The sequence below is a fragment of the Haliaeetus leucocephalus genome, unplaced genomic scaffold (genome assembly GCF_000737465.1).
Source record: "Haliaeetus leucocephalus isolate CR32 unplaced genomic scaffold, Haliaeetus_leucocephalus-4.0 Scaffold151, whole genome shotgun sequence".
Taxonomy (NCBI): Eukaryota; Metazoa; Chordata; class Aves; order Accipitriformes; family Accipitridae; genus Haliaeetus; species Haliaeetus leucocephalus.
The window spans coordinates 2,798,229-2,813,862 of NW_010972587.1; the positions used below are offsets into that span (position 1 = coordinate 2,798,229).

The following is a 15,634-nucleotide window of genomic DNA, read 5'->3' on the forward strand; positions in this document are numbered from 1 at the left end:
GCCTTGCCTTGCATGCCCCCTTCTCCTCGTGGCTGCCTCACCTCGCATCTGCCTCGCCTCATGGCTGCCTCGCCTCAGGCCCGCCTTGCCTCACGCCTGCCTTACCTCATGCCTGCCTTGCCTTGCGTCCCTCCTTCTCCTCACGCCTGCCACCCCTCATGGCCGCCTCACCTCAATGCTTTCTTCACCTCACGCCTGCCCTGCTTCGTGGCCACGTCACCTCGCGTGCCCTCCCGCCTGCCACCCCTCACAGCTGCCCCATCTCCTGACCCACCCACCTCAGCCATCACTAAACCACCATTCCAGCTCCTGTGTCCCAAACATGGACGTTTTTAGGGGTTAGCCACGGACCACCAAGGCCTCTGTCCTCTTGCCGGCCCTGCGGCACCGCGACCAGAGGCATTGCGGCAAGGAGACTCGCGGCAGAGCCCGACGCCGAGCTGAGGAGTAGCCTGTCTGTATCTCAGCTTTTTGTTTTGTTCCGCATCGACTTGCGTCCTTGAAACAATTCCTTCCCACATCCCCCTGAATAACTCCCAAGCTAAAATTACACACACCACGGAAAGCAAGAAAGTCTCCCTGTTTTTTGGACTGCACCAAACGAGCTGTGCGCAAGTCCGAATCGGCTGCAGCGGCGGCACAGCTGTCCGTTTCTGTCACGCGTGCCCATTTCCTTCTTGTTTAGGTTTCAGCCTCTTAAAACTCACGTATATGTGTGTGTGAGGTGGGGTGAGGGAGAAGAAACACAGCCAGAAGTGTTTTGGACCTTCAGATGCTCAAATAGACAGTAACCCAGCAGCCATGGGGTAAATCTGAGATGGCATAAAGGGGGAGGAATTTGACATTTACTTTCTTCAATGGGAACGGCACTTTCCTGCATCTTTCTGTGCTGTATGATGCAAGTGGGATTTTAACCTTTAAAAGCAGCACCTCAAGCTAATTCAGCACCATCTCTGTTTCACTTTTGCCTCATTTGAGGGAGAAAAAGGTGCTAGGGCTTACAAACGTTCGTCTGCCTTTTAGGGGAGCTGCTGCTGTAGGACTTTTCTGGGCATCAGCCTGTCAAACAAGATACAAATGTCAGAAAAACCTTAGCTCTCATTCTTCCATTCAGAAAACAAAAGTTTCAGTGCTTGTGGGTGGCACCTGCACCTATGGAAAGCTTCATCTGTCCCAGTGGAGCTCCGTGCCCGGTCCTAGGGACATGGCACTGAAAGTGTTGGGCTTTACTCTGCAAAACTCAGGATGATTAATAACTTTATGAACATCACCTTAAGAGATGATATAAATATGTGTTGATTATTATGCCATTCTCAAGCCCACTGCAGAACAAGATGTCCCTTGGAAGAGATGTTTTACGTACTTCAGACAAAAGGAGCGACCGTGCCCCAAAGAGCTAAGTACAGTGATAAACCATTGATGGAAAACACAAGGTGTGTGTATTAGACCTAAACCGGGACTAAAATGACATAGCTGGCTTGTAATCAGTTCAAGGTGAGAGAGTTTTCCAGTGTAAATTCGTCCTTAGATGGTCGTGCTTTTTGGACGTAATGGCATAAACCATACCAATATTTTTCCAGCACTAGAGAAGAGCAAATCTGAAGGCTTATCAGGATGTTTGGATTACTTCAAACCCCTCTCTGAAAATTACAATATTCGGAGTAACCTGCTTTTTCTTGGAAAGTGGAGCTCACGTTGTAAGGATTTTTGACAACATCCATGATCTGAATTTGTAGGGAAGATATCATTCGGATATGTAGGTGTAAGTTAGTTAAGTAGATGTAATATGTGAAAGGAAAAAAAAACCCAAACAACAGTGCAAACTTATAAAATTCAGGAAAGAAATTGAACCTACCACAAGTAAAATTCAAAGACTCTTGGAAATGTCTGTCTGTCTCTTCCAGCTAACATAATGTGTGGAGAAAAGGGATGATGCTGCTTCTCCGCAAAGCCCATAATTTAGAAGTTCCTACTTTATTACTTTTATTCTTGCTATCGTATAATCTTTAAAAGTACCTTTTTGTATTACCAGAAAAGTACTGTTTTATTAAGGGTTTTGAGACTTCCTTCTGTACGTTATCCAGCACAAAGCTGCTGTAAGGGTAAGGTCTGACACAGATGTCTATGCCAGCACTGGAATAAAACAGGAGGGGTCCATCATTCACTGGTGGCAATATGTTTATATAGAATAGCCAACATAATGCGAGTAACTGTTTCCAGACTAGTATTGAATAAATGGGCTTTTAGCAAATCAGCAGTCACACAGCCTTTAACACTTACTGATCTGTGTGGCTAGCCAAGAAACGAATTAAAAAAGAAAAAAGAAAAAAAAAAAGAACTGGAAGTGAGTTTTGGGAGTGGCCGGACATGTCTCTAATAGCAGGCTCCAAAGTCCCTTTCAGACACTTTCCCAAGGCTTCCTGACTTTTTTTTTTTAACACCAACCTCTCTCTCTGTCTCCCTAATGAAGAGGAAATGGGCTTTGCATAGCTTTTGTCATCGTTTGAAAGTGCAAGCTGCAGTTTTACTTGAAATTTAAGCCTGCTCTAAACCAAACATTTTGTTTGATTGAAGTGTCACCATTGTGCCCCCCCAAAATGGGTATGCTCAGAGACAAATAACATCAAGGCTTTACTTCTAGAAACAAGAGGACCCAGCCCAGGCAAATGCAGTTCACGGAAGGTATTGTCTTCCTAACAACAATACTCAGCACTTACTTAGTCGATGTGTTTTCAAAGTATCATGTTAAATCCGGTTAATCCTTTAAACCTCCCTGCTAGTTTGACCGAAATGTTTTAAACTCCACTCTAAGGACAGGGAAACAGAGATGGAGGCCAAAGATATTAAGTTTGTGTGTCTAAATTGGTGTATCTAGATTCAAATGTCCAGACCCGCCCAGAGGCTCTAAAGGACAGATATTCATGAATTTTTTTTTCATGGATATGCTTAGAGTGCTTATCATCAGGATTCTGGATTGAAAGCTTTGACCTAAGCAACTTGCTCAGTGCAAATCACGTGAATCAAGAGGTGAACTGGGGTAGGAACACAGGAGGCAGTAGCTTCAGTTCAAATGGTGCCATTTCTCTGGCACTGGTGGGATTATTTAGCAGGAGTGCTGGAGGCAGTGTAGTACCAGATTATATAGGACATTTCCATTTGGAGGAGACCAGTACTCTGCACAGGAGGTATGCATAAGGACAGAGGGCATGGGGAAACAAGTTCAGCATGCCTGCACCAAGCCAGAATAACCGTATTTGAAAAGAACCCTCTCCATCAGCTATGGAATGGGGTGCAGTGCATCCATCATCGGCTCGGTCCCTTCCCCTCCTCAGCACCAGAACAGCAGCGTCAGGGTCCATAAACCTTCGAGTTGCTTATTTGGGTCAACATAGTCCTGGGTGACGTTGCTTCTCCTTTCTCCCTGTCTCTAGTGATGTTGTTCATACCAGATTGTACAGATTGCTCTGTCCACAGCCCTCTCAAATATAAAACATGTTTCTTGGTCTTATCCACAGTAACACTGACACCCAAAGTAGTAACTGGAACAACATGTTTGCCTGCCCCAATACGTTGAGTGCAGTGTGGTCTCCTGGAGAAGAAGCCACAGGGAATTTAGGGATTTTCGGTTCTAAACCACTATGTGTTCTTAGAGTTACAGTGACCAATGATGCCCGGCATGCTTTAGCTCTAACTGCCCGTGCACATTTTGCCAATGGTGATTCCAAATTTGCTCTCAGATTACTTAACTGGGCCTTGCAGAAAAGGAAGACTAGAAACTGATGTGGGGGTATTGAATGCCCACCATTAGCTCCTTCTATGGATGGGGCTGGCACCCCCATTCCCCTCCTCTGCCAGGGCTGTTGATGGTTGGACAGAGCAGAGATCAAGAAGCGGCTGCGAGTCTCCACTCTGCCTATCAGTCAGTAGATAAGCTGACCAGGGTCAAGGCCACGGTTCCTTGTAAGGCAAGTTAAAGCATTCAGATTTCACTTGCTTTGATCTGTAAAGCATGTGTGTAATTTTAGGACACAATTATCCTAAATAAGGTCATAAAACATACTGTGATTCTTAGAGTGTAATTAGAGCTAGACCCTCGCATCATGCAACAAACCAGTGGCAGAGCCTAATTCACTGGGAGCAGATACCCAGGCTCCTGTGGCTCCTGCCACATCCATGAGCTTTCCATTGCTCCTCATGTATCCTGAGAATTTCCCTCAAGCTTAGAGATTTTCCCAATGCATTGTGCACACCAGGACTGTGCTGTACAGAAGGGGCAGAATTTTTCTGCAGCTGTGCTTCTAGCAAAGGGCACTATCAGCATGAACAAAGCATCCCGTCAAAATAAAGAACAAAACTTAGTCCTGCAGCTGTTTTTTTTAGTCCACGAAACATCCACCTGTAATAGCTATCAGGCTCCACAGAGTGGAGCAGGCTTAATAAAAATCAATCAATAATTCTTCTGCCTTACCTCTTCTGTAGTGCTAGAGTATTGAACAGTAGCTGTTGGCATCCAGGCTTTCTCTGTTACTGCAGATTTCAAGTCAAAGTAGAGGTTTTCAATGAGATTTTTACTGAAGTGTTCGGTCACGTTTCTGATGAACATCTCTGTGCTACTCTTCAGCAGATTTTCAGGCCTAGAGGTAACAGCGTTTAAAGGGGGGGATGTAGTTCTAGTACTCCATATGGAAGTGTCTGCATCTTGGAGATCTAAGACAAATAAAGAAATGTAATTAAAATCAGCTGTACATTTTTATAAACAATTCTTTAGATGTCAATAGCTATGGCTGATACGACTTCTAAGTAGTTTAAGCACACCTGTCAGTTCTATGGTTGTTTTTTTTTCAGTGCAAACATGTATTTTGCATCAATACCAAAGTCTGTGCAAAACAAAAGCAGAAAAAAATTAATTTCCCTGAACAGTCATACCATTCATTTTAAATACAGTCCATCAATGATTCTGAAGTGAAGAGAAAGGTTGTACTTTGTCATTAACAGCACAATGTTTTCACTTGTAACTTTTTTACTTGCTTGAGTCTATCAAACAGCACACAGTTTCAGCTTTATATGGTCAAATCCCTGCCTTTGTAAGCACATGGGCCAGCTCCTCATCTGCCATTTGTTGGTGTAAGTTCAAAATATGGCTTTGTTCAAGATAATTTTTCAAGATAATTTGCTTGAGACAACTTTTTTCTTCAAGATATTTGTTTAAGATAAGTTCCTTGTGCCTACATGGGACATTCCTCTTGCATTTTTCAATCAGTCCCATGCAGAGACCATGCTAACCCCTGACTGCTCCCTTCCCAAGGTTCAGCTAACAATTGTATCAGTTAACTGAAGTGTCTGCAAATATAATGGTGGATTTGCTTTTTTAGTCACGTATTCTTCAGAGAACGCCAAAGTTGCAATTAGAGTGCAGGAAAGATTTTACTACACATTTTTCCTCCACATTTTCATGGCTCTTCCTCCCTATTGGTATGTATTTAATATCCTTTCTTTGTGGCTGTGAGGGCAGGGTTCAAGCTTTGGTGGCCTCTACATCTGGTAGCATCACATTTCAGCTAAGCGATTGGAATTACTCACTGGCCCCTTCTCCTCACAGAAAGCTGCCCTGCCATCGCTGGAGCACAGCTAGTGTGCATTGGCTCAATGCCCAAGACACTTTGTCTGTCCTTGAACTGGGGTCTCCAGCATGACAGAACCTTGTTTTGCTGCTGAGCCACTGGGCTGGTTGCCATTTATAACAATTTTAGCTCACAAACCCTCTAAAAAAAATTTAATGACTGGGTTAAATTGCAGCAGAAGCTTCCCAATGTAATTACTTGGTGTGCAATTATGATGTCTTAGCAGGCCAACATGTGATTACCTCTTACCCAAAGGATCAGTGGGTGAGCTTCCATGAAGTTGAAGTCAACATGATGGGTTTTTTTGTATATGTGTAAGTATATACATGTTAATATGCCTATATAAAGAAACTTGCAGTGCTCTCATTGGCATCCAGAAATAAAAGTGGGATTGTAAGCCCTTGTAAGAGACACTTTCATGCAAGTGTTTCCTGTGCACAGTGCGTTCACCTGGTACGCGGTTTTGGATCCTCTTGAAAAGGACTGGTTTGCTGGAATGGGTTGATACCCAGATTAAACGTTTCCCCTTCTTTTATCTAACTGTGCTTCTCTGGGAATAAAAGTCTCCAAGTCTCCATTTAATTACAAAAAGTGTTGATCAAATATTTTTCCAAACCAAGGCACTGAAAACAATACTATGGATCTAATTCTGTTCTGTCTTATACCTGTGCAAAGGGTTTCATCGAACCCTCAGGTCTGGTCCAACACTGCACGATCATCCTCATGCTGCTGCATTTGCAGAATCCCCTGCCGAGTGCCTATGGTGCAGTGTCTGTTCGTCACATACCTTCATGGCCCCCACCAAAAGGACAGGGGAGAGTCTGGCAGGGGCAGCCCTGTGCTCAAGCTGTCGTCAGCTGCTGAAACAAACCCATTAGCTGACACAAGTCCAGACTTAGTCTAAATTCCACGTCAGTTATTGTTCCTGGGGATCTCCTATTAGTTGGGGGTCTCTGAAAGTTTGTGTTAGGCAACTAGAAATGCTAGTCCCAAGGACTTGTAAAGAGTTAGGCCTGCTGGCTCTGCGCTTCTCAGATATCTCCAAATTCAGCAGGGAGTAGAACTTACTGATAGAAAGACAGCTGAAAAAAAAGTGCATCTGAGTGGTCAGCAGCTGCTTAGAAAAAAAGGCCACTCAACTGGGTTCCTAAATATAGATTTACACACCCAACTTTAAAACACATTAAAAAAAAAAATCTTGGCTTTATTTACAGGCAAATAGCAGCGATTCCAACAGGAAGACGTTTGCGTTCCAGTGCAATTGTGCTTTAGGAAAACTGCTGCTCCATAAAAGGGAAGCTGGTGCTGCCAGCGACATTTATGGGACTCAACAGCCAGGAGATAACCAGCATTCCTGGTGCAGGAGCCGAGGGGAGAGCTCAGCCCTCCTGGAAGCGAAATGCTTGGTCCTCAGAAATGTTCCACCAGCCCAAGGAGGTACCGTGAACAAGCACTTGGTCACTGCACAACCCAACCCCTCTCGTTAAGCTCGGGGCTACACTGGGTTTCCAGCTACAGGATCTTTCCCAGCAAAGACTGACAACAGTCTGTTACCTGTAGCCTATGGATGGAAATGGCTTGCGCGTAGCACTATGCCATACTGGAACTTCAGATATACGTACCAGCACTTCCCATGTATCCTACACTGGACTGGGTAGGGTTCATATCTGCCCTCACTTCAGGCAAATCAGGATCCAGGTTTATTTTCTTTTTCTAAGGAAAGCCACTATGGTCCTAGCATAAGGACTGTCGTAGCTCTTCTTCAATAGCAGGCACTTATAAAAGAAAACTGCATATTATAAGCCCCAAGCAAACAGATTTCTACACAACTTGAGTTCCAAATTTTTAAACCAGAAAAAACTCACCTCCCATCTGGACATCAGTAAAGTACCCAGAAATCTCAACAGTGGGATTTTTCAGAAGTGTTTAGCATTGTTCTAGCAGTGTCTTTGAAAATCAGTCATAAAACTGTTCATGGGAGCAGAACTGCAGCAGTGACACTGACGTTGATCACTAGTGGCTGAATGATATACAGTGTGTGAACATACCATTGTAATAATCAGTAGCACACCCAGGAGAAATTATGACATTCTGACTAAGCGCATATTTCATCCATGGGGTGTACTGCAGACTGCATCCATCTGCACAGCAGCAAGCCGCTTACAAGAAAAGGAAATCCATACATTTTGCATGTATGATGAGCAAGAGCGCTGATTAGTTGTCAAGTACTGAGAACCCTACAGTGGTGCCTTCAGACTCAGACGAGCCAGCATGGTGCAGCTTTCTGAAATAGCTTGCATCGTACCAATCTGCCTACCCTATTAAAGCACAGTTTCAGAAAACTAAGCCTGAACTGCTAGTGAAACATAAATGAATCAGATATCTATTGTATAAGAAAAAATACTCTGTAAGACTGCATCTAACTTGCTGACAGCAGGACTTGAAACTAGAAGGGGTTGTTTTAAGATCTCTGTATGTGCAGGACAAAATGAATTATCTTTTTAGCTGTCTAACTACTTGTAAATAGACTACAGAAATAAAGACTCTATTTAAAAAACTTACTTCAGATTTCTGTTGTACGTAGGAGTGTGACAGAAGAACAAAATCCACTAAATGTCCTTTCTTTCCCATTCAATGTAGAACTTTGAAAAAGTGCAAAATCTATGCTACTTGAAAAATGTTTACCTTCTTTATCTGAAATGTTGTAGGAGTTAGCGATGTTTGTATCTCATGTCAGACAGGTCAAATGTCTCCAAACTCCAGTCTAATCCTGAGCTGCTCTTTCACTTGGATGTTTTTGAAATGCTGAAGTAGCCACTTAAAGGCTCTTTCAGCACCAGTGGTAGCAGAACATCCCAGATAACTACGGTGATAGTACCATAGCTCTATCAATCAGCCCTATTTCTGACACTCTGGATAGACCCAGCTCACCCTGAAGTGGATTTTTGGTCACTGAAAGTTATCTAGACTCCATTAACCCCACTACAGACACCCACGACTTGGTTCAGTTGCCTAAACGTAGTTGTCTAGTGCAATCTGAACTGCCCTAGGGCATCTGAGACATCTGCTCAGGGCTCTTGTAGCACCTATGGGAGACATATGCCTTACTGGGTGGGCAGTCAGAGGCCAGGTGGGACATCCTGGAGCATCTCAAATGGCAAAAAGCACCTCTGTTGGGAAAACTGAAACAAGCCCTTCCTTCAGACACCTACATTTAGACACCTAGAAGCTGAAACCCACTCCAGCTTCTACACAGAGATCCATACAAAATAAGGGGAGAGAATGTAATCATGAAAATTACCAGTATGGTTGTCTGGAATTTGCATCTTTGTTAGCACTCGGAGCAGAAGATGAAATAGTAAAGCAGGACTTCCCATCCTCCTGGTTGCTCTGGGAAGCTGTTCATATCATTCCATTTTTTCCCTGTGAAAGTAGCTGAGCTGATTTTGTTCTATGCTCTCTGCACTGTGCCTCACCGAGACTTTGAAAATTTACGAAAACCAAAGACCTAGGCTATACTGCAGATTTTTCCAATTCTTTTAAACAAAATGTAAAAACACATTTATCTTTGAGCTTCTGTCAGTATGCTGTTGGATTGTGTACAAGGTCTTGTAATTGTGTGCAAGATCTTGTAATTATGTCCAAGGATCTGACATTGATGCCTTTATTTTTCCAGGTGGAGCTGAGCAAAAGTGGTCAGCCATGTATTGCTTTGACCAAAGAAAGAAGATTCAAGTCATTTTTGGTATTTCATGGGTTCACAGAGATGTTAGCAAGCTCTTCTACTTACAAAATCCTATAAAATAATAATTCTGGGAGATAAAAATGGGTTTGAGTGAATGTTTTTTAGGAAAAAAATTTTGGGTCAACTTGAAGTTGGAATGAAAATATTGATTCTCACTGTTCTAATTTATCCTGGAGAAATTTGTAAAGGTTACAGACCCAAAAATCCAACCTGTTGTGAACCTATGGATGAATCATTGCAGTCATCACAGCACTAAAGGTGTGGAAAAATTAAAGCCCAGAGATATTAACATGGCTGCAAAAATGGTAAGAGTTGCTGCCTTTTCTGTGCTTCTGCCACCTTTCTTTGGTGCTCTTCCACTTTCCCAAGAAGATATATGTGTCTTCCCTGACCATGTTCTGCGGTTGCTACTGCTGCTCCAGTGGTTCGGAGCACGCCCTGAGCACGCACTGCTCTGGGCTCTTCTGCTCTCCATCTCACCTGCTGAAGTGTCAGCAGTGGCACGTGAACTCAGTAAGCTCAGGTTCTGATATATGAAGCTGGCAAACTGAGAATGGGATAAGAGGAAGAGAGAAGCCCATGTGAAAGTGAAGATACAGGGCTAGAAACCGGGGTAGAAAAGCAAGAAGGCCTGTGGAGGTTAACAGTCTGAACGTCAGATGGCACATCAGGCTTTGGCTCATACATAGTATCTGATATTTTGTCTATTTTAGACTGAAAATGAAACAGGAGATTAGAAGATCTCTGTTTGGTATTTGAATTCCTTGTCCAGCTTGTTTTATATCTTGTAGATTCCACTACGGTTCTTAAGTACTTGGCACATAACAGTAAGTAATAAAACCATTCTCCGCCACAAAACCAGCTACTCTTTTGAATGGAGCTTTGTCTTGATATCCACAGTTCTAGGGTTTTGCTGCTACAGTTCCTTCAGGAGATGTCCCTACTATGTATAATATGGTAGAAGAGAAATGCAACGCAGAGCATCATATTACAAAACAGCTCATGTCACCTTCTGCATCCAGACTGCTCTACAGGCTGTGTGACAACCTCTGGATCTCAGTGAGTAACTGCTGCATACAGCTTGGGCTTGTGTCTCCCTGTTGGAAGTCATTCTCCACTTAGTGAATAATTTTTGGTCTGCAGTGGTTTTGAAGTTTGTTGATAATATTCGAGGTGCCACATAGCATTGCCTCTGTTCTCTAATTGGATATTTTACTGAAACTAATCTACCCAGAATGAAAGAAGCATGTAAGAATTGCTTACACAACTCAGAAGTGACACTGGTGTTAGTGTGTCAGCGTTAGTAATGCTCTGGGTGCTTTCCAGACATACAAGAGGAGACGGGGTTTGTTTCGCAATTGTTATTTACATGCGACAATTTTTGCTCTTTGCAGTCATCCTGCCTTCTACCCCTTCACCTCCCCTGTGTTTTCCTCCTCCCTGTTTCTATTCCTGTCCCTTCTCCTGGATCCTGCACTTAGAGAAGCTCTGACCCAACAGCCGCCTAGTGAAAATAAGGCCTTAGCACTATAGAGACCATTCCTCTCTCTGCCCAGAATCTCCTCGTGAATTTGATGAGAACTGAAGTCTCACCATCTCAAGGGAGATTGATACCTCCTGGCCTTTCTTCATGTTAGCTGTTTCAGCCAGAGGCCAGATTCAGCCATGGGTTTGTGTGAGAAGGACTGTCTGCTGTTAGATTTAAAGTGATCTCTGATGAACAGAGATGGGATACATATTTAGACTGATCCTGATTTCCACAAAGAGTCATTTAGGTCAGGATTGTAGCAAAACATGTATATCCAAACACATCTTAGATGGCTGGTTTGAAATCCAAATCCAAGCTCAGAATTTCCCCAGGCTCAGAAAAATCATGCTTGGTATTTGAGTTAGGTCCAGAATAAAAGGTAGTTGCAGTTGTTGGGTTTGGACCTTGTACTATAGCTGGGCTGATAAGATGTTTGGGATGCAATTCAGTGAGTTACTCCTTTGCCAAAACCAAACTATTTTTATGAGTACTATGAAAACAAAGGGTAAATTATATCAAAATATGGTGTTAGTCAGGAGTAGAAAAACTTACAGCCATTTCATCTCCAAAGACTTTACTCAGTTTTTACTATCTTAGCTAAATATAGACTGAATATGTTATTTTAGGCTGATCCACTGCCGCTTTCAGTGAAAGTAGACAGATGTTCTTGGAAGACTAATTTTACGTAGTCAATGTTGAAAATTTTGACACACATATGGATGTCAAGACCAGCACTGTGGGCACTAGATTTTGTTCTTATAGTACTTACTATTATTATTAGAAAAATTAACCTCTTTGCACTACTTCAACTCTTCATGAGTTTCTTATATACCTGGAATTCTTAGTTAGGTATTGAGGATCATCATGTACTGTTGATTTCTCAGCAGAGCTTCCCAGAGCTGTCAAAAAGGAGATAACTGACATAGTGAGACTCTTTAAGTAGATCTACAGGCCTGTCTATGAAAAGAATTTCAGGAAAATGAAGGTAAATTCATTAAAGGACTGAGCACAGTATATAGATGAGAAGGTGCTTTAATACCCCGTGACAATTGTCTTACTCAGTACTCATTGGTCTTAAATTGCTTCTCCTCTGAGGATGATTAAGAAAAGGATGTAAGGTTACTTTAACTCTGTTAGGCCACACTTCATCCAGCTATCTAAAAAAATAACACTGCCTGCGTACCTCATCTTAACTTTTCATGGTGTCTTTGAATGAGCAAGCCATACTCACCCTATACACAGGACTTCAAATGATTTTGCCTTTTTAATCTCTAAAACATATGGGAGGGCTGGAATGGCATCTTGGCCAGTTTTCCATTCCCTCATTCTGCAAGCTGTTCTTTCAGACCTCCACTCAGATGAGTAGTCCTGCTGCTGTGAGTAGAGTTCTGCAAGTGCAAATATGCTGAAACTCTGCCTTACAATGACTGGGAGGTTAGAAAGGTTAGAAGAAACAAGGATTTGTTTTAAACACTCTGAAAACTTGGCCATATGCAAAAGTATAGGGTCATAAAACATTTTTTTAATCCTGTAAAGACAAGAATAAATTGTGTGTTCCCCAATAAACAGCTTAATTCTACAGTTTGTTCTTATTTACCATGAAGAACTGCTTAATAATGTGCAAGAAGAATGTCAACAGCATTGTCAGGAAGGATTGGCAACAGGACATTAAGGAAAGTGTTATTAAGCAGTATTCAAACCGTTCTACCTTCCCTTTTGCTATGGATATGGAAACATAATCACCAAGGCCTACCAACACATCTGTCAGTATGTGCACAGACCCATGCATCTCAAAGTGCTACTGCAAGAATTTCTGAGCTTTTTGATTCAGTTCATTATTTTCAGGACTTTGAGTGTTCTCATATATATTGCATCTAAGGGCAAAGTGACACTGTGTAAACATGTGAATGTGTAAGCCATGTCTGTTCTAATCATGTATTTGGGTTAATCAGAGAAATAATTGTGCATGTGTTTGGTTTTCAGATGTCTTTTGCTCTTGACAGACTGAATCTGGATTTGTATGATAAAAGGAATAGGGAGGAGAAGGACTTTTACACATCCTTATTTTTAAAAAATACTAGGAATTAGTACCCACAATTCTGTTTAAAATTGAAAAAGGAAATTATACAAGAATAGTGAGCTGAGCTTACACATAAGCACTTTGATCCAAAGATTGGGAGTAGAGAAAAGGAGAGACATCCTGAAAATATAAAATGGCTTAAAAGCCCCACGAGTTGGGAGAAAGAGAGCATTCATCTCAGCTGTTCTTTTTATGGTTCTCTAAACTCTTTTCAACTATGAAAAACGCTTTTCTGTATGAATAAAATATCATTTTGAACATCTGAGTTAGCATAAAAGAGACATTTTTGTTACCAAAACTTCAGGATACTTCCTTGAAGGAGTAGCTCACCTTGCTTTGAGCACAGATTTACATAAACAGGTTTTCCCGTCTCGCTGGCTTCTAGCTGCATCCATGTGTGAAGGTATTTCTTACTCTGCTTGGCCATTACCTTCTGACCTTGCTTTGTGAGAAAGAGTGAGCTGTTGGCCACCTTCAGGAGCCCATCCTCCTCGTGGCAAGTCCACCTGACCGCCTGGGGACAATCAACGATAATGCTGCGAGATGACAGGGCAGAGCGCGTAGAGATGCTCAGGCACTGGGCAGATTGCACGTGGAGGAGCCTGTCATCTGCCATCCACTGCCACTGCTGGTTGAGGTTGGTCATATTGCACTTTTCCATAATGACTCCTTTCTTTTCTGAAAGACACTGCTGTTTCTGGACATGGATAATCAGAAACGCTTCTGGAAGAGGAGAATTCCAGAAAAATACAATAGGTTACACACGGTTATTTAACAAAAAGCAAATTCTTGATGATTTAAAATACAATAACAAATAAATCTCTCTTCCCACTTTCTATGTGTTGAACTTTTCATGAACCTTCCATATGCTGAACCTATTTTAAAAAAAAACGCAAACACGCAACCCACATGATGGTAATGTAAAGAGTGAGAATGCAAAAAGCAAACTATTGTGGCAAAGGTCACCTTGACCTTCATTATATATAAAAATGAAGAAAAGAATAAACTGGATGTAAAAGAAATCCAAGAACTATTACCTTTAAATACCAATTCTAAATACCCCACTGCTCCTGCTTGAAAGCATACAGAGATCTACACAAGCTCTCAGTCTTTTTTTCAGTTTTACAACAGTCTTTTTACAGTATAATTTACTGCCTGGAAATTGTTCTAGTAAAACTCGTAGTGTTTCTTAAGCAAACATGTAAGAAGACTTTCCCAAATCTGTGTGCCTCTCAGTGCCTGTGCTGTTACAGGAATGGAGGCTCTTTACTGATAGGAAGTACATCTGTTTTACTGGATTTACTCCAACGTCTCTAGCTGTTAGTTTTGTGACCACCCCAATTCATGTTAGATTAGCTCTTTGTGCCACCACACTTAAAGATCAACACCAAACACCCAAATGAAGAGAAATACAATGCATTCATCAAAAAAACCCCAAAGTTACCAACGCAAAAATCCATACTCGTTACAGAACACGGAACTGGTTATTTCAAATGCAGCCTCCCTGCCACATCTTGTTTAGGTTTTTCTCTTTTTTTAATCTCAGTTACTCAAACACTTCCAGCCTCATTAGTTACAAAGTGATAAACCCAACGTGTATTTATTCCCCTTGGTTGAGGTTTGTCATCCCCCTGTTATTACAGACCTGGGTATTTTCTAACTAAGCATCACAGAAAGCTCCTGGGTCTGGAAGTTTCACAAAGTAGGAATAAAAAATAGGAATCTCCCCTTCGAAGATCTTGTCCCAAAGCTCAGCTCCTGGAGATCTTCTTAAAAAATAAGAAGAGGTATCTCCAGCATAGAAGGAGACAGTTTATTTTCCTTTGGAAAGAAATCTAAACAGAACGGGCTACATTTGCCCTGCCCCCCATTCCTCTTGTACGAACCCCAGCGAAGAAGTGACTCGGTTTTTGTAAGTCACCAGCTGCGCCGGAGGGCTCTGCTCAGCGGCAGAAAGAGCAATACGGCCAAGGAGAAGTGGGGAGAGACACTTACCTGAGAATGTCAAGGCAAGACAGGTAGAAACCAGGACGTGAAATAAAGAATCCATTTTCCCTCTAGCAACTCCCCATGCTTCTCTTAAAAAAAACCACCTCAGATAAGTGAAGCGAAGGCTAGGAAGGAAATGTGCCTTCACAGGGGGAAAAAGTCAGTGACGAGCACTTCCTTCTATTCAATTGTTTTGGGGAGTTTTACACCACTTTGTCCTTTCATATGATTCTTCAGAGTTTACTAGTTGCTTTATTTTGGAAAAACACAAGCAAAAGAGAGGTTTTCAAACACCTGGGAAACTAACAGACATGGTATTGAATTTCTTTAGGCTAAAAGAAAAGGGATTATACTTTCGTGTAATTTGTTGCCTGTGAAATATTGCAAGTCTGCAGGTGATCTGGATGGTGCTGAATAAGTATATACTGTATTATCCAGGGAACAAACACACATTTTCTGTAACTATACATAATCAAGAAAAATCCCAATATTGATACTTCTAACTCCACAAGTTCTAAAAGCCAAGTGGAGCGGGGTGGGGGGGGGGGGGAGAAGGGGAAGAGGAGGAGACCAAGCTCCGAGGTCTGCACGGAGTCTTACACCAGCTCCCCTCGAGGGATGAAGTGATGATGCTGGTTTTGCCTTCCCATCAGGTCATCCACTCGCTCCAT

At 42.2% G+C, this 15,634-nt stretch overlaps 1 protein-coding gene across 1 annotated transcript in view; it reads right to left on the reverse strand.

Annotated features, from left to right (window-relative positions):
* The window catches only part of PTPRB (protein tyrosine phosphatase, receptor type, B), a 61,444-nt gene extending 46,420 nt beyond the window's left edge, over window positions 1-15,024 (reverse strand). The window contains exons 1-3 of the mRNA XM_010561777.1: window positions 14,970-15,024; window positions 13,305-13,697; window positions 4,469-4,707 (exon numbers count right to left, since the gene is read on the reverse strand). Of these exons, the coding sequence (XP_010560079.1) occupies window positions 4,469-4,707; window positions 13,305-13,697; window positions 14,970-15,024 (687 nt within the window). The remainder of the gene's footprint in view (window positions 1-4,468; window positions 4,708-13,304; window positions 13,698-14,969) is intronic.
* Window positions 15,025-15,634: the final 610 nt, after the last annotated feature.